Source organism: Phoca vitulina, unplaced genomic scaffold, assembly GCF_004348235.1.
Source record: "Phoca vitulina isolate PV1807 unplaced genomic scaffold, GSC_HSeal_1.0 scaffold65, whole genome shotgun sequence".
Classification (NCBI taxonomy): Eukaryota; Metazoa; Chordata; class Mammalia; order Carnivora; family Phocidae; genus Phoca; species Phoca vitulina.
The window spans coordinates 5,976,139-6,001,172 of record NW_022589768.1 but is presented as its reverse complement, the minus strand read 5'-3'; the positions used below and the strand labels follow the sequence as shown (position 1 = coordinate 6,001,172).

General features: G+C 49.8%; 3 protein-coding genes across 6 annotated transcripts in view; 1 reads left to right on the top strand and 2 right to left on the bottom strand.

Annotated features, from left to right (window-relative positions):
• Nucleotides 1–263: 263 nt before the first annotated feature.
• On the bottom strand, nt 264–11,026 carry PLIN1 (perilipin 1). The gene is made up of 8 exons (XM_032392091.1): nt 10,978–11,026; nt 8,045–8,249; nt 6,204–6,286; nt 4,609–4,873; nt 4,110–4,282; nt 2,149–2,340; nt 1,513–1,758; nt 264–611 (listed from the first exon to the last, which is right to left on the bottom strand). Exons 1-8 carry the CDS (start codon nt 11,023–11,025, stop codon nt 264–266), a joined length of 1,560 nt encoding a protein of 519 aa, XP_032247982.1. The 5' UTR covers nt 11,026.
• A 3,522-nt stretch (nt 11,027–14,548) lies between these two features.
• On the bottom strand, nt 14,549–24,002 carry PEX11A (peroxisomal biogenesis factor 11 alpha). Of its 2 annotated transcripts, XM_032392050.1 has the most exons (3): nt 23,784–23,938; nt 18,477–18,592; nt 14,549–16,490 (listed from the first exon to the last, which is right to left on the bottom strand). In XM_032392050.1, exons 1-3 carry the CDS (start codon nt 23,837–23,839, stop codon nt 15,919–15,921), a joined length of 744 nt encoding a protein of 247 aa, XP_032247941.1. In that variant the 5' UTR covers nt 23,840–23,938; the 3' UTR covers nt 14,549–15,918. The 2 variants fall into 2 exon arrangements, with proteins under 2 accessions (XP_032247941.1, XP_032247942.1); XM_032392051.1 differs by lacking the exon at nt 18,477–18,592 and having other exon boundaries at nt 23,784–24,002.
• The window catches only part of WDR93 (WD repeat domain 93), a 43,359-nt gene continuing 42,284 nt past the window's right edge, over nt 23,960–25,034 (top strand). For all 3 annotated transcript variants that reach the window (XM_032392047.1, XM_032392049.1, XM_032392048.1), the window contains exon 1: nt 23,960–24,032. The gene's annotated coding sequence lies outside the window, so the exon portion shown is untranslated. The remainder of the gene's footprint in view (nt 24,033–25,034) is intronic.

Genomic DNA, 25,034 nt, shown 5'->3' with positions numbered 1-25,034 from the left:
AACAAGGCATAGAATCAAAGCAAGCTGCTGCTCCGACGCTTCTTAAAAATGGGTTCGGACAGCGAAGCCCCAAAACGGTGCTAAAAAGATAATGCGTGCCTGGGCAGCGCCGCGGGAATGAGGCTCGGGTTCCCAGGGGACTACTTGGAAGCAGGCACCGCTCCCTCGGAAGTGCAGGTTCTGCTTCTGTGCGGAGAGCCGGGCCCGGCCTCGCCGTCGGGGCGGCGGGCGGGGCGGCGGCCGGGCGGGCGGAGGCGCGGGGCTCAGCTCTTCTTGCGCAGCTGGCTGTACTGCGCGCGGCCCAGGATGGGCTCCATGACGCTGGGCCGGAAGAAGCTGTCGCTGACCCTGCGCCTCGGCTTCTCGCGGGCCACCGCCGGGAAGGCCGGGCGCGTAGCGGCGGGCGCGTCCACCCTGTCCTCCGGCCCCGGGCCGGGGGGCGCCGCGGGGCTGCGCGCGGGCCGCAGGCTGCCGCGGGGCTGCGGGGGGCGCGGCGCGGGCTCGGGGCCGGCGGGCGGCGCCCCAGACGCCCTGCGCTCCGCCTCCCGGCGCTCGGCCTCTTCGATGTCCCGGAATTCGCTCTCGGGCTCCATCAGCGACAGCCTGGGGAGCTGAGGGCCCGGCAGCCGTGTTAGGGCCCCGGCCTGGCCCCTCGTCCCTGCGCCTCCCACCCACCGCTTCTCCGGGCCCCTCGCATGCACCCCTCCCGGGAGCGGCCTTCCGGAGCGCACAGCCTGGGGTGTGGGACGCGCGCGGGGGAGCAGGGGAGACCGCTGACGCCTTGCCCTCTCCGATGGTCTCCTCGGCCCAGACCCCCAAGGCAAGGCAGGCAACCCCCCTCCCAAAGTGCCTGGACCCCTCGGGTCTCCCTCAGGGGTCGCTCCGTGGAAAGTCAGCGGCTTTCCCACCGGCCCTTGGGCCTGAGCTGTGCGCTCAGCAGCTCAGCCCACCCGCGGTCCCAGCCAGGGGCAGGGGACCCCTGCCTGGCCCCGTGTGGAGCCCGAGGTGAGCAGGCTGGCAGCCAAGACCCCTGCGTGCCTCTTGGAAGCGAGGGACTGAGTAACCCCCGCCCCCAACCCTTGCTCACTCTAAAGGGTGGGCGCCTGACTGCGCCTTCGGAGCCTGCGCAACCCGTGCCTCGCTCTGGGCAGGGGCCCGGGGACTGCCAGAGGGACAGTATTGGTGTCTCTTGGGTTTTTCCTGTTGCTAACAGGTGATAGGACCGGGATGGGGCAGCGGCTGCGCCCTGGAAGCCTCCCCCCTGAGGTGAGGGCTGGCCCAACTGGGGACCCCCAGACTGATGGTTGGAAGGGGGGGCTGTGGGAAAGGGTCCCAGGCCACCGCCAGCGTCTCTATACTCTTGGGGCTGGCAAGGGCCCCCCATCAAGGCCGTAGTTCGTCAAAATGTTTCTGGGGCGCCCAGGAGATTGGGGAAAGGAGGCCCACTGCAGCCCCTTGGGTCCAATCTGCTTTACCCGTCCTTCCCGGGCCCCTGGGGTGGGTGGGACTCACCGGCACGTAGTGGACCACCGTGTCTACCACGTTGTCAGTGACGCCCTTCAGGGCGTCTGACAGGGACATGGCCCTCCCCTTGGTGGGGGAGGCGGCGCGGGCCGGGCTGAGGCCCAGCATCCTCGCCGCCGAGCCCAGCACAGCCATCGGCGCCCACGTGACGGCTGAGACGGTGCTCCACGCGGCCTTCTGCAGCACGTGCGCCACGCTGCCCAGGACGCCTTGCGGGCTGGGCAGGGCTGCCACCTGGGGGGCCAGAGCTAGGTCAGCACCTGCGGCGGCGCGCCCCCCGCCCTTGTCCTCCCCACCGCCCTCAGAGCTGGAGGGAAAGGACGCGGCCGCCGGTTTCTTCCGGGCTGTGTGGCCTTGGGCAGGTCACTTCCCCTCTCTGGACCTGCTTCCTCACCTGCACCACGGGGATGACAGTCTCCGCCCTGCCTACTTTCTGGGGCTGGGGCTGTTGGGAGGGTCAGCCGAGAGAAGGGCACGGACGTACTTTGTTAGCCGGCCGTCTGGGGGTGCGGCTCTGGGTCTGGGGGCCGAGGCCCACCCCCTGCCTCTGCTTCGCGGCCCCTCAGTGGGCTGTGGGACCGTGAGGCGTCCACGTCCCCACTCGGTCTCTGCTCGCCGCCTTACCTCGCTGAGCTTGTTCTCCTCGGTGTCAGATTCCTCCTCCTCCTCCGTCTCCTCCCCCTCCGTGTCCGTCCGGTCGTCGTGGTCCTCGTCCTGGGTGGCGGCGAGGTTGTGCAGCCAGGGCACGCGCACCTCACTCTGTCGCCGGGACACCACCTGCATGGCGGCCTCCGCGCCCCACTGGGCCAGACTGCTCTGCGGGGGGGGTGGGGGGGTGGCCCGTGAGCTGCTGGCCTCCCACGCCTGCAGAGGGCCGGGCAGCCCCAGCGCGCAAAAGCCCTCACCAGGGGCCGGGCCCCAGCGGACTGTCCCCCAGACTTGTCCCCGAGTGATCACTCACACACCTGGGGCGCGCACATCGGAAGCGTGCAGCTCTGTGACGTTTTGTAAGCACACACGCATGTAACTACCACAGATCAAGATAGAGGCCACTTTCAACACCGCAGAAGTCTCCCGTGGGGGTGCCCCCACCCTGCCAGTACCCCCCCCGCCGAGGGACCACATGTTGACCTCTGCCAACAGAGGGGTGGTTTTGCCCATTTTTAAACTTCATATAAATGGACTCATGCAATGGGTCTTCTTTCACAAATAGCTTCTTCTGTTCAACATGGTGTTGTGAGACTCATCCGTGCTATTGCACGTCAAGGTAGCTCCTTCCTTGTCACTTCTGTGTCATAGTCCATGTAGATCCACCACAATTTACACACCCTGCTGTTGGTGGACATCTGTGCTGTCTCCAGTTCTTGGCTAAGGATAAAGCCTGATAGGAACATTTTGACGTGTCTTATGGGGGGACGTAAGCTCTCATTTCTGTTGGGTTGAATTGCTGGGTCTTGGGGCGGGGGGGAGGCGTGTTTAGCTTTAGTAGATTCTCCTTGGAGACTTGGAGATCTTTAAAGAGTGAAAAAATCCAGAGGACCCCAGTGTCCCATGGGTGGAAACAGACCTGGGCAGGTGGGCTGGTGCCCCCTTGAGGCACAGCCTGGCTCATTCCTAGCCCTAGGGAACTCCCCGAACAGGGCCTCTTTCTCATACAGCTTCAGGGGACACCATTATGTTCTGTGTGAACAGGTCACACAGTACAGCAGGCCCTCCTACTACACGTAAGGCTGGGACATGGGTCAGTCGCAGCCCCCACGGGTAAATGATCCCCCAGGGCAGGGGACAGAAGAGAACCACTACTCCCATGTCCCTACTGGAGCCACAGAACCTGGTGCATAGTAGGTTCTCAGCAAACATTTGTTTGAATGAATGAGTCAGGCCTGATGATGCTTTCAAAAGTGTTATTCAAATGATGGCTGAGAAGTGGTTGTTTTGTTTGCTGACCTTTATGCTTTAATTTTTATTTCCTTTGTTTTCCTTTATTTGGCCTTTGTTTCTTATAAAGGTTCTTATGAAAAAATTCCAGTTTCTGTCTGCTAAAATACACAGTGGGGGTGGGGTATGGTGGCGAGTTAGCCCTGCCTGGGCCTAGAAAAGTCAGCTTTACCTTAGGTGCAAGTAAGATGCAAATTAGAAGCCTCTAAAGGGGAAATTTTACAACCTGGGGGCAGTCAGAGTCAGGGATGCAGCCCAGCCAGCATTCTCTCCCCAGCAGAAGGGGTTTGGGACCTTGCTTACTTACAGGTGACACTTCCTGGTCCCTGGATAGCAGCTAGGGGTCTCTGCTCCCTCATAGGTGGGAGGGCCCACCGCAAGAAGCTCCCTTGTGAGGATGAATGCCAGGGGGTAGGACTCCGAGGGAGAGGGAGAGAGACAGAAGTGCCCTCGGCTCACAGCCTGTCCTTTCCCCTCTCCTTGAAGCCCAGAGGACTGGCCCTCCACCCCCTTAAGGCCTCCTGTCCTTAAACCAAAAGTCCCAGCCCAAGCTGGAGGAGAGAATGTTCCTAGGACCAGAGGTGGAGTTGGGTGGGATGGGAGGGACCCAGGCTAGGGGTCAGCCAGAGCTCAGGGCAGACACTCACCAGGGGTGCCACACCTGGGATCCACATGGCCAGGGCGTGGCCCTGCTTCAGTGCCCGGGCTGTGGTCTGGAAGGTGTGCTGAGAGAGGGTGCTGGCCAGGGCCCCAACCCTGTGCATGAGGCTCGGCTTGGCTTTGGAGGGCTTCTGGGCCTGCTGCTGTCCTGGAGCAGGGGCTGGATGGGATTTGGGGGGAAAGCAAGGAAAGCTGATCAGAGAGAGAGGGGTGCTGGGGAAGCTGAGGTTGTGTCTAGGGTTGGAAAGTGGTTACCCGAGCTCCACCACAAGTGGAGCCGGTGACTTGGGTCACTCACTTTCCCCACTCACAAATGGGGAGAGGAGGCTAAATTAGGATAGATCCCTCTGGAAATCTTGCTGGGCCTTCCCTGTTCCAGAGCCGTGGCCGGCTGAGCCCTGGCTGCCTCTTACTAATTCCCAGGCAGCATGGGCAGCCAACTCACTTCCCAAGAAGGGTCTGCCAGCCCCCCATAATGGTAGATACCTGACTCTTCCTTGGCTGAAGGGAGGAGGAACTCTACCATCTTCTCAACACTACCCAGGGCCAAGTCAGCCCCTCCGGAGGCCAGCCGGCCGGCTCGGGTGTTCGCGGCGTACTCGGCAGTGTCTTTGGCTACCCCCCAGGCGAACTCATAGCTGGCCAGAGCGGCCCCCAGGACCTTGTCCGAAGTGCTGGTGATGGGCACGCTGATGCTATTGCGGGCACTGCGAAGGCGGGTAGAGATGGTGTCCTTCAGCTCAGAGGCGATCTGGGGGAGATGGGGAGGGGAGTCAGGCCTGTGGGTCTGGTAGCCCTGAGCCCAGCTTCCAGGAAGACCTCGTTTAAAGGCTCAGGAGAGAGGCATGTGGCTGTCTCAGTCTGTAGAGCGTGTGACTCTTGATCTCAGGGTCATGAGTTCCAGCCCTACACTGGGCATAGAGCTTACTTAAAAATAAAATAAAATAAAGGCCCAGGGGAGGGGCACCAATATCTGGACCCCTTGATTAAGCTGAGCTTTAAAGGGAAAGGGCTCCAGTCCTCCCTGTGCATGGATCTCCTGGCCTACTTGCTCCCCACTTCTGCCTGGCAACATCCTAACCAACTTTACCCCCCAAAGGCCACCTCCTTGATGACACCTGTCTCGATATTCTCATGCTCACAAGGCATCTCCACTCCCAAATTCCTCGAATGTCTTGTCTGTCCTTCCCTCAGAACATGCTCCCATTCCCATCTGCATCTAGACTGAGTCAGAGATGTGGCTGATCTTCCTACCAGTTCTGTATTGGGATAATTTATCTTTCTCTCTTAGTAGTCTGGGAGCTCTTTTGTGACAAAGATGCCCTTCATCTGGAAAAATGTGAAGAGCACAGGCCTCGGAGCCAAACAGACCTGCTCTCATGTGGCCTCCACTGAAGGCTGTGTGCCCAGGGCGAAGTCACTAGTTTTCTCATCTGTAAAATGGGGATACCCACCCCGTACCAGAGGGTTGACAAGAGGATTAAATGGGAGGGCTCCATAAATCGCATTGTGGCCCCTGGCATAGGGTAGGGCTCAGTAAATGTTTGTGGGATGAGTAGATAGTCAGTGAGATGAAGCTTATTCCCCCAAAGCACCTGACATGGCCCTTATCTAGCAAATACCCAATGAATATACAGCTAGGTAAAGGGACTTTTTCAGTCTCCTGGTCCATAAAGGGCTGGATCTTGAGGACATGGGACTGCAATCCTGAGCTCCGATGAGTGTGGCCCATGACCTTAGGTGACTATAGTTACCAAGTGGCCAGTGCCGGCCCACCAGGTATCCTGGGGTGGGGAAGGGGGATCATGGGATTAGAAGCAGTGGGACCCACCCCAAGCCCCTGTTTGAGTTAGCCCCTGGGCTGTGCCTGCTTTCCAGAAAGCCTGCCTCCATTTGGCACCACAGGGAGAGGACTAAGCCCACTTGTGGCCTTAGGGGCAGGCGGCCACCCCCAAGCTTGGAGGGCACTTGCCATAGAAATGAAAGGCTGACAGTCATGGCATCGTCAGCCTGTGCCCTCTCCTCCTGAGAGGTGGGACAACAGAGTACGGGGCACATTAGAGAAGAGGAAAGGGGCTCACCTTTTCAGGAGGGTACTGGAGGGCTGGGATCTTTTCCTCCAGGTGGTCCAGGCCACGGCAGGCCAGCTCGTTGGCAGCTATGACTAGAAGCAAAGGCCACAGTGGGGTGAGCCACAAAGACCTAGCAGTGGCCTCTGTGTCAAGGAAGGCACCTCAGAGCCCTCAAAGCCCCCCAGCCCTGCTGCATCGGAAGCATCTTGGAACCTGAGTCCCCCCCCACCCCGCTCCCCAGCCCCTTTTAGCTCCCCATTCCGGGAGGCCAGGCCGGTGTCTTCCCTCTGTGTAGGAACTCTGGAGTCAGGCAGATCTGCACGCAGAGCCCAGTGCGTGCGTCTGCAGAGTGTGGCTTCGGGTAAGTCACAGCGTGCCTGAGCCTCAGGTTCCCCGTTTGTCAGATGTGGACTAATGGTGCCTAATGTGCTGGGTTGTGGTGAGGAGGGAGTGACAGGAACTCTGTGAATCACCAACAAATACTGGTGTCTCCTTCCCTGTCCTCCCTCCCCTGTCTGGGTGAGGTTTGGGTGGGCATGAAGACAAGGTGTGAGAGGAGGGGCAACAGGGCCCTTGGGTGGGCCCTGTTGGGGGTAGGGCCAGTACTGCTTCGTCCTAGAGGTGACCAAGTCCAAGCCGCAGCTGGCCCAGGCCCCGGACTGTCCATGTCCTTCCTTCTACCTTCTAGGAGTAAGATGATCAACGGTGAGAAGAGGGTGGCAGGGAAGAGAAAGGAGTTGCCCCCAGAGAGGGGAGCAAGTGCCAGAGTATGTAGATGCTTCTGGGAGGTACGGGCTGCTGAAGACAGAGCTCTGCAGTCATGATCATGGAGATCAGTTCTCTATGCTTTCATATATTCTCTCTCTAGATAGCTTACATTTCTTCACAAAATTCTCAAGCAGCAGAGAGCCCAGATGACTTGGGCCATCTTCTGACTGGGCAAAATGAGACCCAGGGAAGTTTTTGAAGGAGTTTGGAGGCAAGGAGGCTGGCCCAAGGCAGAATCCTCACACACCCATAATTCTCTAATCAGGATGGTAGAAGGTCCTAGACTTCTTGGTGCTGCTGGAATTTCCCTCAGCCCTGTCAAGAGCCTTGCCTTAGATGCACTTGTCGTGATGAGCACTGGGGGATGTGTGGAAGTGTTGAATCACTATGTTGTATGGCTGAAACTAACATAACACTGTATGTTAACTATACTGGGATTTAAAAAAAGAGAGAGAGAGAGAGCCTTTCCTTGGAGACCATATTTTCAAATGGGGCAGAACAATTTGAGTAGGGCTGGGTCAGGTAGTAGGGCCCGTATGGACAGTTGCTCTCCACCTCCATGGCCCAGGCTGCTAGCTCTCTGCTGCTGGGCCTGGACACCTTCCCATCCCCCCCCGCCCCCCCCCCCCCAGGCTCTGCTGGGCCAGACCTAGAGTCTCCTGCCCCTGCTTCTGTATCAGACTCTGCTAGCTCCTACTGTTGCTGCTGGATTTGGGGCCAAAGTGGGCATCTGGTCTACCACGAGCCTCACTCCCACCACTGCCCACACAGCTCTGCCCATCCCTTGCCCTGCCAGTTCTTTGGCCCATCATTGTCATCCCAGGAAAATGCCAATTGGGCTGTAGATGGGACATCTACAGAGGAGGAGAGATGTACCTCCCTATCTGTACCTGTATCTACAGCCGTCTCTCACTGTATCATCTACAGCTGTAGAGAGAAGATCACGTAACGGGATGTAGGTGGTTAGAAAGGCCGTCGGACAGCCAAAAAGGCACACAGACATATCGGCAGACAGACAAGCAATCTACCAGACAGACAGACAGACAGACAGGTGGTGGCCTGCCAGTGCCCGGAGGACTCACACTGGGTGGACAGCCTGCGGACCACCGGCTCCATGCTCCAGGCCGCCAGGCTGCTGGCGCCCTGCACACCCTTCTCGTAGGCATTGCATACAGAGGCCACCAGCGGGTGGGCTTCCTTGGTGCTGGTGTAGGTCTTCTGGAAACACTCACAGGTGCCGCTCACCACCGGCAGCTGCAGGACCCTCTGCAACACATTCTCCTGCTCCTGGAGCGGAAGGAAGGAAGGCAGGCAATCAAGGTGTTCCCTGCACGCTCCTGCCTCACGGGAAGGCAGCCCCGGGTCATGGAGCCCACTGGGGAGGCTGTAACCTAGGAGGAACCCAGGCCACAGAGGTCTCTGGATGGCTCACAGGAAAAACCAGAGCCAGCCTGCTATGCTCTCCTGGCTCAATCCGGGCTCTGCTGAGATACTGGGACACGGCCTCCCTGCCTGCGTAGGCTGGTCCCCTGCCTGTGCATGCTCCCCCTTCCCTCCCATACCCACATATCTGGCAGAATGCTGCTTCCTCAAGACACAGCTTGAGCATCACTGCTTCTAGGAAGCTTCCTGACCCTTCTCCTCACAACAGCAGCCACCACTTCTTCCCTGGCTCGCCTCCATCACAGGGTGCTGTGATCGTGTGTGTACTCGTCCCTCTCCCAGTGCCTAGCTCCAGGGCAGCAATGCTGGCTGAATAAATGAATGGGTCGGGGCTGCACCTAGGAGGGGTAAGTTGAGATCTGCCCAACTGCACAGAATCACAGAAGTTTAGGCCTCCAGGAGCCTTTGCAGCAAAAGAGCTTCCCATAGTCTTTCTGGCGGGCTTGTATTTTTTTTTTAAATTTTTTTAATTAAAAATTTTTCTCAAGTTCTTCATTTTCTTTAATTTAAATTCAATTAATTAATATATAATATTAGTTTCAGAGGTAGAGGTCAGTGATTCATCAATCTTACATAATACCCAGGGCTCATTACATCACGTGTCCCCTTAATGTCCATCACCTAGTGACCCCATCCCCCCACGTTCCTCCCCTCCACGGCAGGCTTGTATTGACACGCCTCCTTGGATGGACCTTGGCCCTCATAGAGTGGCCTGTGGCCCTCGTTGGACAGCGCTGCTGAGCTGCAATGTGCCTTCACCCGCTGCTCCACCCTCTGCCCTCTGGAACAACACTGAGCACATTTATTTCATCATTCATGGGCTGGCCCTTCACATACTTGAAGGCAATATGCCTGCCTTTAGTGGTCCTTCCTCCGTGCTAAATAGCTCCAGATCCTGGCTCAGCTTACCGCCCTGGTCTGGTGGCCCCTCTGGCGAGGCTACAGTTTAGTGTTGTCTTTCTTAAACGTATAGCACTCCAACTTGAAGACAGCATTCCAGGTGTGGTCTAAGCATGTGGGGTACAGTGAACTTGTTGCTTCTCATTTTTGGGGTGCTGTGCTCTTATTAATGCAGCCATACAATGAAACTTAAGGTCACCCAGGAATTTCAGTGAACACACACTGGTCTTTGAGTAAAGAATGTGGGTTCTAGTCCTGCACGAGGAAATATTTACTCCAGGCACTGACTGGGGGGCTTGGGTGACAAGACCTCACTGAATTCTAACAGTGACCCTCTGACGGTCAGCACTAGCACTTTGCCGGTGAGGACACAAAGACCCAGAGATGTGAGGTGACTTATCCAAGATCACACAGCTAGTAAATGACAGAGTCAAGATTCCGACTCAGGCCTGAAATGGCCTATCTGCAAGATTCACTTCAAAATATCACAAGGTCTGGGGATAAAGGAGAGCGCAGGTGAGGCAGGATTGGCCACAGGATTGATTAATGGCTGTTGCGGCTAGTGAAGGGTATTAATATTCTTCTGTCCACTCTTAGGAAGGCTAAGAATTCTCCACATGAAAAGTAAAGAGAGAAAGCTCCCCAGGTCCTGACTCAGACGCTGGAGCTCTCTGCAGTTTGACTATGTCCCTGTTACAGGGCTCTGCTCTGGAGGTGAGGACCTAGCCTCTTCCATTTGTAGGCTGAGTTAGGAGACCCATCAAGGAGACTTGTAACAGCAGGCTACAATTTTTTAGCTTTTATTTTGCAGGTGAGTTTGAAATTTGAACTAGAAAAAGAATCTGACTGTAAACAAGAGAATATTTTCTTTAACATTTGGACAGAGCCTTCGGGGGTTGTTGTAAGCAAAGCCAAAGAGGGACAGAGAGGTCCTGGGAAGGGAATAAACCACCAACCGTTTGGATGGGTTAACTATGCACTGGTTCATTTTATGCCTCTGTGTTCTATGATTTAATATAAAACTTGGTGGTGATTCCAAGTGCAAAAGTTAGCTAAAGCCTAACTTGGGACAAGATGGGCATTATATGGGCTCACAGTTTTTAAGTTTCACCCACTATCTGAACTGTGCCTAAATCAGAGAGGCCTTGCCTGGAAGGGTCAAGTACCCCTAAAGGTATCACACTGCTCCAAGTCACAGTGAAAACCAGGCTAGACACAGAACCCCGGAAATAATGTTCCTCTAACCCTTTCCCATATGCAGCACAGGCTGTATGTCGTGTAACCCCGAGAGGTGCCATTCTCATACTCTAGAACATGCACGACACCCCGGAGTTACAGAATGCAGTGGCTTGGCATTTGAATCTACATCCCGCCTGGGCGGACAAAGCGTGGGCGTTTGCATCAGGGTTTAGAACACAGTAGTTCCCTTCCTCTCCTTACCAACTCAGCCAATATTTCTGTTCTTTTCTTCCGAGGTGCTCAGTTTTCAGTAGGCACCCCCCCACCCCAAGAGCACCCTGCAAAAGGTACTGAGGGCAAGAATAATGAAAGACATAATGGCCAATGAAAGAGGAATATAATCTAGACATAACTTGTTCTGAGTCCCCTGAACCTCTCCTCCCTGCTCCTTCCTCCCCCGCTCAGTGGTCCCCCCACTTCTCAAGTTACTTACAGGGAGGTCTCCATCCACCAAGGTTGGGTCCTTGTTGACCGCCGTCATAGCTCTTCAAGCTGCAAAGCAGAGTCACAGGTCCATCAGAAAGCCCTCAGCTTGAGGCCCGCAGGGTCAGTTCCCAACCTCTCATGGCCCCGATGAGGCCCAGGCTGCCGGGGAGCTCCAGCTCCCTCAACAGAAGGCATTAGGCTGGAGCATGAATGTCACAGACAAGCGGTCACTCCCTAGAGCCCCATTGGGAGGAGGTGCCCCACAGCCTACTTGTCAAGACTGATGTTTCTGACAAGGGTTCAGGGTAAGAAATGACAAATAAGGGTAGCTTTAAGAGATAAGAGGTTTTAGATGAAGTTAAGGGGCTCCCAGATGAGGATCCAAAAGAGACTAAAAGAATAAATTTCAGCTTTAGTCTTTTTTTTTTTTTGATGCAAAAGTTCTGCAACAATTCCTCTCTTTTTAGGCAAGCGTACCTGCCAGTCCTTCCCTGTTCAACTAGGAAGAAAGTCATCACTTAAAACCAGCTATTTCGGCTGTGTTCTGGAAAAGCTAGTGCCCCAGAATATCTACCCTACAGTCTTGGTTATTCACCTTGAATAATCTCTCCCCCTCAGTGGTTTCCCTGCGGCCCCTTCCTCTTCAGTGAAATTCTCAGGAGACCCTTACCCTCAGCTTCTTTCCTTTAACTCTCGAAAACAAACCAGGTAAGGCAGATGTTCCCGGGCCCCCCGCACTCACGCTAGCTGACGCTGCCTCAGTCCCCCAGAGCCCAGGCTGCTGAGTGTCTCCCCCAGCAGAAACAATTCCAGCTGCTCCAGGGAAGCCTTGGGCAATACTACTAACACCTCCCAGTTGGAGGAGGGCAGAGAGGAAGAGAACGTTGGGTTATTTGAGCCGGGGTCCCCTGAACATATCCTAGCTTTGGCAAGATTTGAGCAACTAGGAGGAGGACTGCAGAGCTGACAGAGATCCAGCCCCAGAGGAGTTATTATTCCAGAGCCATGAAATATCAGTTCTGTAACATGTTTCTGGCCCCCAGTTCTCCAAAAAACTGTCTTCCAGAAGGAAGGTGTGGGAATATAGGTCATAAAACTCAAAAAAATTCTCAAGTTCTATAATCTTTGGCTCCTTTTTCACAGAGTGTCCTGTGGACTGTTTTTAACCCATTTCCCTCATCCCTTATTATTTACTGTTAAGAGCGAATTTTGAACAGTAAGATTTGAACCCACACAGGAACAGAGTTCACCTGAATGTGCTACTCTTCGATTATTAAGGTAAATTGCTCTTGGGGCACCTGGGTGGTTCAGTTAGTTAAGCGTCTGCCTTCAGCTCGGGTCATGATCTCAGGGTCCTGGGATCGACCCCTGCGTTGGGCTCCCTGCTCAGTGGGGAGACTGCTTCTCCCTCTCCCTCTGCCCTCCGCCCCCCACTTGTGTGCACTCTCTCAAATAAATAAAATCTTAAAAAAAAAAAAAAAAAAGATAAATTACTCTCAATGAAGAAGAGGACCAGAGCTAGGGGTTGACTTCCTGACATTCTAGCCTTTGAGGGAGCAATTTCAACCTCTGTAAATTCCTAGATTTCAAGGAAGTTTATTGAACTCTACCTGGTCTAAGGTGCCACCAGAACATGCTGTGGGAGAGCCAACTGGATTTTGCTGAGTCTGGAAAAGTGTTTGTGTTGACCAGGATCCTCTTACTGATCAACAGCATCCAGACAACCAAGAACTATCAGCTCACATCCCTTCCTTAGCAACAAATCAGGCAGGAGCCCAAGTTCTAGTTCCTGGCTTCAAAGATGATGGAGGACTGTAGTGTAAGCCATAGTTTTCAGATATCTAAGAAGGGTCTTTTAAAATGGATAATGGGTATGAGGGGGCACCAGCCTGGCTCAGTCGGTAGAGCATGCAACTCCTGATCTCAGGGTTGGGAGTTCAAGCCCCGTGTTGGGGTTTATTCATGATAAAATGGATAATGAGGGGACAAAACTTATTTTCCTTGTTGTTGGTAGAATTACCTCTATTGTTGACTCTCTGCTAAGTTGTATGCTGTGGGCAATAGGAGAAAGAGGCAAGAGATGGGGAGATTTCTGATGGATTCTTGGTAATCCTGTATTTGTGATATAATAAGGCAGGGAATGAGGGGTCAGAAAAGGGAGAGTCAAACAGGGAGCCTCCAAAAGGAGTTATAAGTATGTGATACATTTAATACTTATTGATCCAACCCGGACTTTTAAAATACAAGACAGTAATGGAAAGGAAAGGAAGCATCTAAAAAAGGAGCCTCTGCCCTCACTTCAAGGTTCAGGACAAATTATCCATGAGGCTGGAGAGCAAACTGGGCCAAAGGCCTGTTCCAAGCCTTTGGAGTAACGGCTCTGGGCCAGAGAGTGTATAGGGCTCTGTGCCTGAAAGTTCTGCTGACAAAGCCGGTCCTTTGGCAGCTTCGGCTGGGAGTCTGGAATGTGGGTGAGGGGTGAGAAGCAGTGAAAGGGCCTAGGGCAGTCCCCTGGGAGCAGTCTGTCTTCTAGCCACAGCTTGAAGGACACAGAGTTATCTTCTTTCCTCCCCTCCCCCCCCCCCGCCCCCTCCCTTCCCACATGAGCACAGGGACCTTGGTCCTCCTGCGCACAAGTGGATCCCACCGCTAAGCATGGCATTCAAACATTTGTTGCTGAATAAATTCTCCGGGAACAATGTTCAGTTGTGAATGTGCTGGCCTGTACACCTCTTAGGAACGTCTTTGGTTTTTAAAATCCCTCATGAAATGTGGAGGCTCGGAGGTGGGGAGGGTTCGTTGGAAACGAGAAAGATGTATAGGGAGGGAGGTACCAGGGTACCATTAAGGTTTTCACAAACTCTAGAAGAAGTAGTATTCCCCAAATTCCCCATCACCCACCCTAAATCGCAGAGGACAAAAGTACCAAGATGGATGCCACCATGACACGCCGCCACAGATTCAAGGCCAACTTGTCCAGGCAGAAGCCAAAGCTCCGCCTGACAGAGCTGATACAGAAGCCCCTGTCCTGGGTGAGATCACCTCGGAGGTCTCTTTCAACCCAGACGTTCCAATCTACGTCTTTCTTCATCCTCCTCCTCAGCCTAGATCTTCCAGGCGAGAGCTCATTTTACCAGAGCGCTCTCTACCAACTGTGCATACTCTGATCATCTCTGGATCGCCCTTCATTTAGCGCTTCTTCATTCCCAGAACACATTCACAGATACTGGAGTCTCTTTTGTCTAGAAATTTATTAGACATAATTAATCTACAACAGTAGAGGATCCGGACAAAGTAAAATCAGTTGCTTAAACTTTTTACTTGCCCTGACCTAGCAGCTTTCATTTCACTTAAAATTCCCGAAGTATTTTCTCAAATCTCATTATCTTGATTAATCACTTTAAAAATATGAGAGCCAAGGACCTGCTTTTTAAGAATCTCATTCACAGGGCGCCTGGGTGGCTCAGTCGTTAAGCATCTGCCTTTGGCCCAGGTCATGATCCCAGGGTCCTGGGATCGAGCCCCACATTGGGCCCCTGCTCAGCGGGGAGTCTGCTTCTCCCTCTCCCACTCCCCCTGCCTGTGTTCCTGCTCTCGCTCTCTGTCAAACAAATAAATAAAATCTTTAAAAAAAAAAAAAAGAATCTCATTCACATTTATGGGAGATTTATTTAGTGTACATTTCTTTTCTCATTTCCATTCAGGTAAGTGAAATGGCTTTATTGATAGGACTGACATTGGCCTCCTACCTGATGGCATCTTATTTTTCTGCTTCATTTCCCTCAAATCAGAGGATCTGCAATCACAAATAACTCAACACCCAAGATGGGAAGTAGGACCATGAATAAATGGCCTTTTCCACTAGCCCCTTATTGCTCTTTTCCACTCCCCCAACCACCTCACACATATGAAGTCTGATTTATCATAGAAAATTGTGATGCTCCTTCATTCAGAGTATTCATGAAATTTCTTAACTGTATAACTTTCGATGAAAATTAATGTGGTAGTGCCCAAACTGTTATATGGCTTTAAATAAAAAAATCTAGCTGATGAATCTAGACACAGTTTTAATTTTTATATAAACCACTAACAAAGTTCTAAAAAAGGCTTTTTGTACAGGATTCTGGAGTCTCACACCTCCACTCAATCAGGAAGGCAATGAACTATCCTCGAAAGAACACTGAATTGGGAGTCAGAGGAATGAGGTGCTGGCTGGTTTTTTAAACCTGTTTCCTCATCTGTCACAGGCCACCCACAGGCACCTGTTGTGACCTCCCATATTATGTGTACCTCAGTCCTATGTGCTTCTGATTTCTGCTTACTCAATGCACTACCTAAAGTAAGCATATCTACCATGAAGGTGCCTGATGCGTTTCTGATTCTACTTCTGGACAGAGGAAGGACAGGACTGCCATGATGAAAGGCTATAAGCCCAGCCCCCCTCCCCCCGCCACGCCTAGGCATGGGCCTCTAGGGAGAAGTGGGGTGGGGGGGTGGGGGGGTCGGGATCTGGTCAGAGGAATAAGAGGCCTGTACTAGGTCTGGGAGAGGGCTGGGTATCAGACCGACGGTAGTTGGGCAAAAGCAGTGAGGCGCACAACCCAAAGGTCGCTGTATATTAATGTTCAATTTTGGGGGCCTTTTTCAATTTTTATACATTCAGCAAACAGTAAGCTCCCACGATGAGCCTAAGAGATGTTCAATAAATGCTGGATGAAAGGAAAATACTCAGAAATTCAGAAGTCACTCCAGCCCTCTAAAAAACACATATACATTTTCATGCGCCCCCTTTCTCCATTCTTGGCCCCACCTCTGCTCACGCCACTGGTCACTAAATGCTCACGTGAACAAGTCTTTTGCGCAGTCTGACATGGTCTGTGCCTCATGCAAATGTCCATCCTAAGACGTTGTCTTTAAGGCAGGCACTAGTCCTCAGTCTGAAACCACATCAGTGCATCTTCAGCTTCATCTGAGGACAGGCCACGATGATGATGCCTGCTATGGAGGACACAAGACCTCCAAGTCCAATGATGCCAGGATTGGACTTATAGATCCCCAACTGGTCCAAGGGGTTCAAGATATCGCAGAAGTTCTTCACTGTGTCCAGGAGCAAGGGAGGATGCTTCTTCAGAGATCGGAATAAGAGAAGGAGAAAGGACTGGAGCCATTCTGTTTCCTCATCAGCCACGCTGTACCCAAGAGGCTCCTGAGACAGGGACTTCTCCCTCTTTGCCCTGTCGTGTGCAGCCTGTTCCATCTGCAGGGAGATTTCGTACAGATCCCTGGCCAGGCTCAGCAGGAGAGAATAGTAGTAGTGGCGGGCAGCCCACATGCGCCATTTCTCTTTGTTAATGCCAGAGGCAAGCCCCACGCTCCGCACCCACAGGATGGTGTCACAGATGAAATAAATCACACGGTTCACGTTGGCTAACGTCAGGCATAGGCGGGGTACCAGGTCGGCGGCGTGAACGCTCTGCTGAGTCGCCTGCACAGCGTGTAACACATTGCCTAGTCTGAACCCTGCAAGAAGAACCCACGACAGGTAACAAATACTTAATGACCATGTTATATGAAGGCAGAAGCCCTATATCAGGGTGAGAGGCCAGCACTGGTGTTTTGACAAATGACTGTCATTTGAGGCTCGGTCTTTGCTCAGGAATAAGGAAGGACTTTGCAGTATATTAAGGACACCCAAAATGATCCTGGAAGGCACAAAAGACAGTGACTCTTTAAATTTATCACCTCCGTTCCAGCAAATACCTTAACATTGGCTTACAACATCCTTCAGGCAAGGTCAATCATGAGTATGGATTGTGACATTTGAATGTCACCAGCTATACTTCGTTAGAAGAAAAGTACTATAACATGAAGTCTAGATGCAACTTTATTTATTTATTTACTTATTTATTTATTTTTGCACATACGAAGCTTTGATTCACTGTGGCTATTTCTCTGACCCAGATGCCAACATTCTGGAGAGTCTGATGCCTTAGATTTTATTTACTTTCCAGACAAAGATGGCTTTTCTTATAAAACACCATTATCATTTTGCCATCTTGTGGTCCAAACCCCTTTTGGCTCCCTACTGTCAGGAAGACAAAGTAGAGATGGTAGGATTTAGTGGCTGGGAAAACTATTAATATTGTCGTATGTGACTCCTAGTTGAATTAAATCAACCACTACAAGGCATATCCTCATCTGAGCATGTAATTCAATTACTAAGGGATGTATCAATCAACAAATATTTATTGAGCACCTACTAGAATGAGTTATAGTCCTAAACATTATGGAGAATACAAAAGAAGTACTTTCCTTAAAGGACTGTATCTTAGACTCAGCAAACGCTCAAAAGTGGCTACCCTCAAGAGACTTAGAATCTCAGGAGAATGTCTGGTATTATTTTAACAAAAGTAACACAAAAGAGAATACGTAATGAATTATCCTGGGTTCCAGTTCTTGCTCTTGCATCAACTGGGTGAATGACCCTGGGTAAGTCCTCCCCGGACTTCAGAGACTAGTGACCTCTAAAGTACCTGTGAGTTCTAACATACTAAAGAATCTGAGAACTTCTTATTCTATCCTTCAAAGTCATCCAAAAAAGCTCACCCTACCCTTGACAACTTAAGTCTTCTGTCATTGACCTTCCAATACAATGGTTTGCTCGTAACAGTTTTGAGCCTTCATGGGGGGAAAAAAGGCTCTCCTTCCCTTTCTCTCTAGCTACACCTCAAGTTCCACCTCCTCCCAAACCTTTCCCCCCCCCTCTATCCTAGCTAATATATTTGGCACTAAATCTTATACATTATTTATACCATGTAATCTTATTTCTCTTATAAAGCTCAGCTCTCTACCCAAAGTAGTTGCTCAAAAATAATTGTTCAACATCGGATTTCTACATTCCATTCTAACATCTCTGCCTACCTACTGTAACAACATCTGATTCTTATCAAACAACTAAGATTCAGGCATGCAATTGTTACTAGAAGTATGGGGTTTCCCAGTATGCTTTATTATTAAAATGAATTAAATGAGTGCAAGACACTGACTTCACTTTTGCCTGTAACATGAAACCATCCCACAAACAGGCCGAGAACCACCCCTCGATTTCCTCTAGCAATCCCTCAAGAGAAGAAGGGGAAAAGGCAAGCTATTCTGTTCTAGAGAATACAAAGGCCTTCCACAAGCCAGAAGCTCATGTTAGGGATTGCCAAAACGTTGTATAATTCTAAGAATTAAAGGTGAGCTAACACACTGTATGTCCACTGGCTATGATTAAGCAGAGATATGGTATAGCACCACATGTGCACACAGGAGGGTGTTGGTGAACAGTCTATAGCAAACATTCAATCTTCTTGGCCTGTCATTTCATGAAGGCAGCTTTACTGGTCAACTTCATCAAAAAACTTCAAGGATTAGAAATCAATGATCTAGAAAGCATTTTGTAAATTACAGGGTCTGACGATTTGAAACCAGGAACCACTGTCCCTCAGGAGACAGGGTACTTACATTTACGGCCAGTGCTCACACTGGACTCCAGTTTCTTGAGCTTCATTACCACCTTCTCTTTGCCAGCTTTAGGCTCTAACAAATATCTAAGCAACATGCATGTGTACTGAGTGGCTCTGAAATGGAAAAAAAAAATGAGAATGATTTACAAACCAAACGAAACTTGATTCATGAAGTAAGGAAAGGAGAAACATGTGTTGCTAAAAGCAAAGTTTCCAAGACAATTTCTCATATAAGTGGCTCTTACAAGAGCACAATTCTGCAACAGTCACTCCACGAGGCCAAAGGGTAGAACATGTGATGGAAATGTGACCCAAAGGTAATGAAAGAGAACTCTGTAGTAATAGTGAACAGCCCTTCAAAAGGCCTGTTGCTGGCACAGAGAAATGGGTAGAGTCAAAGTGGAAATTGCAAAAAATCTCCCTCATGTTAAGTCTGCAGCGATCCATATTCTTTATTTTCTCCGGTTAGAACGATTTTTCAGATTTCTAAAATGAACTTTTTACGTATCACCACCTACTTATGTGATCGGACATACACTCAAACCAGAACCAAATGAAAAGTTCAGTTGGCACATTACTGAATTTTTTGTAAAAGGATCAAATACACACCAATACGTGAATATGTATAGATATGCTTTTATATTGGTCTTTCAAAACTAGTTAGGATTTTATATAAATACAGACTCCTGCTTAATACTAAATAGTCAGTAAAGTGATTATTGTTACGACTACAAATAACACTGCCTTACTAACAGCAGTGTAACCCATGAGGAGTTTTATATCACATGATCAAACATCTAAACGCACCGGAGTCTATTTAACAAAGCGGGTGCCTGTCTCCCCCAGGCCTGTAACTGCACTGGAATCCCTGCAGGCTACACATATTATTCTCAATAAAAATGTGGCACATTTTCCAAAATGGTGAACTTGTTATCGGGGATGAAGTAAAAAAGAATCTCTCTCTTTTAAAGTAGTTTCCTGGCTACAGGGCTCAAGCCTGTCACGCCAATAAGCCCCCCTTTCTCAGATTTGGGCTAATAACAGGAATGCGTCCAAAACCCAGGTATTATTTTATGAATGCCAGTTAGTTTACAGGAGCTATAGATCACCACAGGGATTGGGAAATGAATACCAGAGATCTCAGATCTTGCGGAAAAGTATATCCTAAACAATTATTTTATTAACCAACCTCACTGTAAACCTTGTAGGGTACATTCTGAGCGCACTGCATTTGAAGCCTTCTTTTTAATGAAGCTTGTATACAATGTGACCATTTAAAAAAAATCTACCAAATTAATTACAACAGTGGTATGGCTTGGTCATTAAAATGGTGGGCATTGGAGTCAACTGCGTGGATTTAGATCTCAGCTCTGCCACTGTGTTCCTATTAACCTCCTGCTTCAGTTTCCCCATCTGTGAAATGGGAATCATTCAGAGTATCCACCTCTCAGGGTTGTGATGAGGGTTAAATGAATTAACAGTGGTAACACATTGAGAACAAAATCTGGCATAAAGTTGGCTTCCAAAAGTCTCATGACTGGGGCTATGCGTACTGGACTGTTTGTATCAGCACGAGCACACCCAGAAGAGAAGGGAAGCTGTTAAATGAAACCACAACCCTAACGATTTAGAAACCTGTATTTGTCAAAGTTCCTTTTTATTCTTTATTACTGAGCGAGAATCAATCAAATTTCTAAAAGAAACTTCATGAACTAATTAGTATGAAAGCACAATCTCTGTTTAGTATTTTCAGTACTTAGAGGTGCAGTTAGTTGTCTGGCGCTCTCCATATGGTACTTGGTTTTACAGTTCACAAAACTATTTCACACGCAGACTCTTGTAGGGGCCAAGAGCAGGCTGCCCCCAAATGTGCCCACTGATTATTTTAAATAAAAGTTACTTAAGAAACAGCCGGTGCAAGGACACTCAGACCCCCCTCTGTCCCCTGGAAAGTAGGAAACACATCTCCCATATGAAAAATATCCTCCCTGTACTAAGAAATAAAAAGACATCCTTTAGGGGCTTTAAAACAGAGAAAGTTGTAGAAACAAACCTCGTTTCTTTTTTCTAATCCTACTACTCTCAGACCCTACGGGCTCAAGAGAAATTTCTGCCCCTCCCTTAACTGTACAGAATCTAAACTGAAGGTCTTTCCCAGAATAAGGTTATTAGCAGAGATAAATTTTATCTGAATGACCCATCTGTATGGTAGGGTAAACATTTAATTACCAAACATCTGCTCTTCTTCTTTCCTCTGTGAAGTGCATTTCTTTCCTCTGAAATCCCAGACCTGTACTCCCTTCTCCTTAGCTCAGGATGAGACAGACAGACACACACACACACCTCATTTTGCCTGTCTTTGGAATTTTCATGTCTAGGTGGATACCCTGTGTGTACACCTGTTAAATTTGATTTTCTTCTTTTAATCCGTCTCAGGTCAATTTGATTCTTAGTCTAGCTAGAAGGATCTTTGAGAGAACAGGAATTCTTGCTCCCTGACAAACTTTAATCAGATCTTTAACCATGGCCATTTTTAACTTTTTTATCATTTATAGACAATTAATACTTTACTCAGATCCTTTTACAAAAGTTTCCTGCAAATGTGTTTCATCTTGAGAGATTCATAAAAAGGAACTTTGACAAATACAGGTTTCTGATAACCTTAAGATCATAAAACTGAACTGGGAAATAATTTTTGAAACTAATGGAAGAACAGAATTAAAGCAGATCAAGAATAAATAACATGGGACTAAATGAACTGAGGAGGATAATTACAACTGTGACATTTTTGCTTGAAACATTGATAATTTTTTAATGTTTTGTTTCTCCAGATTTAAGAAAAGTTCTTCTCTTAAGCTATGATTTACAACAATTTCTTTTTCTCCCTATCTGATCCCTCCAGAATTCAAAAACTCCCATTGAATTCTTGTATTTTTTTTGACAACATATTTATTTGGGTAAGTTCAGTAAGAGTTTGTTCTCCTTGTAACAGGACACAATTGGAAGCATGGGTTATATTACCAAGGCTTTGACTGGAAAGTCACATTTGGGAGACAGGCATTAACTCGGATATGACTAGACTGGTTTAAGGCACTAAGGGTGACTCTATGGAGCAAGCAAAGCCCTTTGGAAAAACAGCCTGACAGCTTGCTTACAGGGCTCCCAGCAATCTTACCAAGTGAGTAAAGGAGGTCACTTCCTGACAGGTGCAAGAACCTCAGGATATTCGGGGGGACCTCAAGAAGAGAGGAATTAACCTTAACCTGTAGGTATTACAGGTGAAGTCTGATGGCAAGTATTTGGCTTGGCTTCTGGCATCAAACGGCCGTTTAAAGTTCAATATGGATATTCCTTATAAAAAGCTCCAGCAAAGCAGATTTAAAAGAGCCTATATGATTAATCACTATTTTTGCTGCACTTATATAAATAATCAGGCCAAGTTTATCCAAACTAGGCTTATTTTGCAAAGAAATTAGTCTTGATTTGGCTATCTTTGGTAAAATGAGAGTGATTATATGAAAAAAAAATTATGTTTCAATAACACACCTTTGTGGATATTAGATTCAAATACAAGTCATTATAAACTGGACTAGATCCTGATTTCTTCTAGTTTCTTCCAATGCCTGGCTACAATTCTCCAAACTAATATTTTTTCTATTTTTGACTTGAAGTCATTTGATAACTAAGACTGACCTTTCTCCTAAAGCCCTGCAGACTGAATATGAACAACTTGATGTGAACTTCAGAAAAATCACAACAGCTCACACATGAGCAATCTTCATGCCTGGTGCTCTATGAGCCACTCAAAATGATCACCAGAGATACTCAAACTACAAACCAAGCAACTCTGTCAGATTGCCACAGTCTGCCCTCATTTTATGTAAAGATGCTTTAAACCTGACAACTAGAAATCCTCGACTGGCTGCATTGAGAACTCCGAAACTGGCTTATAATTTGATCTAATCATGAATCATTGTTTTTCTTTTGTTTCCATAGAAATGCCTTATTTATTACCTGATTATTTGAACCGTAGGCCTAACTTTGAGAACACACTTGCACCGCTGCCTCCTGAAATGAGTTTAACTAAAATGACCTACTGTCAGAACTAAGACACTGGTTCAAGGAAATGGAACAACTTATCAGCTCAACTTTTAACGTAAGAAACTTCCAGGGAAGTTTCAGAAAAGGCAACTGTAGGGGAGGAGGGTAGGCCACCCCAAAATGTGCCACTTGGGCATACTGATTATTCTAAATAAAAGTTACTTAAGAGACAGCCAGTGCAAGGATACTCAGACCCTCCTCTGTCCCCCGGAAAGTAGAAAACACATCTCCCATATGAAAAATACCCTCCCTCTCCTAAGGAAGTAAAAAGACATCCTTATCACCGGAGATAGGAGCTTTAAAACAGAGAAAGTTGTAGAAACAAACCTCGTTACTTTTTTCCTAATCCTGCTCCCTCAGCCTAAATCCGATTTAGGATTCCCGCCTAAATGAAGCTCCCAAACACCTGTTTTCTTTATCCTGTCAATTCCTCACAAATGTATTGCCTGTTTGTCTAAAATGTAGAAACACTGCCTGCCTGGGGCATTTCTCTAGGTCTTAATTTCAATACTGGGCCTCTGTGCACACACCTTTTATTTTCCCCCTGCTGTGAACCTGTTCCGTGTAAACTTAATTCTTAGTCTAGTTGAAAGACCTTGAGGGTAGAGGAAGAATTTTTCCTTCCCTACAATCTCAATGAGGTAGACAGGGCAATAACAGAAGATAAATACGACTTCTGTCTCTCCGTAAGCATTTCCTGGGGGTATTTGAAGCCACAACCAAGTGGCTGACTTCCCTGGCCGCAAATGCCAACCCAAAGTTCATCTCCAAAAAAAAAAAAAAAAATCCCGGGGGACACCCAGTTGGCTCAGTCGCTGGAGTGGTGGACCTCTTGATCTCGGGGTTGCCAGCTCGAGCCCCACCTTGGGTGTAGAGATTACTTAAAAAAAACAAAATCCTTAAAAAAAAAAAAAAAAATCCCGGAAGAACGCTGAGTGGAGAGGACCCGGTCTCTCCCAGGTTAGGAGGGCGCTGGTGGGTCAGGGCCTGGGCGGCTCCGGGGCCACACGCCGGGCTGTCCGGCGGAGGCTCGGCGGGACCGCGGGGTCCGGTCCGGCAGAGTGCCGGCGAGAAGGGCTCCGGACCCGAACTCCGTCCCGCCGCCGTCCACTGGGCGAGTCCCTCCTCCCGACGCCGGAAGACCCGAGACCCAGCTCGGGTCGCAGCACCGGGAAGAGGTGGAGGCCGCGGGCACCTGCCTCACCTGAAGAGTCGGTCCCGGCCCTGGGTCTGGTTGGTGAAGCGGATGAAGCCGTCCATGGCTCCCGGCCCGAGGCCACGTGTCGCCCCGGGTTCAGTCGCGAGTCCTCAAGGGTGTCGCCGGGTCCCCGGGGAGAAGCTGAGTCTCCCCGCCCCAGTGGGGGCCGGCACGCCTCCCGAAGAACGACTTTGCGGGCTTCCGGTGGGGGCCGGAAGTGGCCGTTACTAAGGCGACGCCACGCTCCCGGCGCAGGTGAGCAGAAACTAGGCTTCCGGCCCGGGGTTCAGCGGTTCCCCGCGTGTCCCCAGACGCCCTTCGACATCTAGGGTCTCCTAGAGGGGGACTCGGGGCGGGGGGGGCATCTGCTCAGCCTCCGGCCTTCCCGGAGATCCTGGGAACTCAGGAACCCCATGCGGCATCCCGAATGGAGATTCCCCTGAGGTTTTGCTTGGGGACTTTGGGGTCTAATCATTTCCCACCTCTGTACCTCGGTTTCCCTTGAGCAACACCAGCTCCAGGTCTGGGGAAGGAAATGGTTAGAGCAGAGAGAAGCCAATGCGTGGTGTGTAGTTCTGGCATGAAGATCTGGGTAAAGTGAATTTTCTGTTCGGATCATTGAGTACTCAAAGAAGATGGCTACCTGAGGAAATCCTAGAAGGGTTAATAAGGACAAAGTGGAGACAGGAAGCGATTACGACGAAGTTGCACCACTGAACGTTGGTTCTTTGGGGTTTGAAGACGTGGAATCCCACCCGTTCCATAGCAGTAATATTACAAAATACACCCCCTACAATCAAAAAGTGAGGTCACCTATTTTTGTAACCTTTATTCCCTTGGTCAGGCCTGCCCTTAACATTTGCAGGCCCCAGGGGAGGACTACAAATAGAGACCCACATACCATATGGTTATTTTTTATTTTATTACTTTTAAAATACTTATTTTTAAAGGTTTATTTTTATTTATTTATTTGAGAGAGTGTGTGCTCAAGGGCATGGGGTGGGGGGCGGACAAGAGAGAGATCCCAAGCACACTCTCAGTGAGTGGGGCTACATCTCAGGACCCTAAGATCATGACCTGAGTGGAAACCAAGAGTCAGAGACTTAAGGACTGAGCCACCCAGACACCCCAAAAGATTTTATTTTTAAATAATCTCTACACCGAACCTGGGGCTTGAACTCAGAACCCCAAGATCAAGAGTTGCATGCTCTACCAGTTGTGCCAGCCGAGCACCCCCAGAGTTCATTTTCTTTTTCA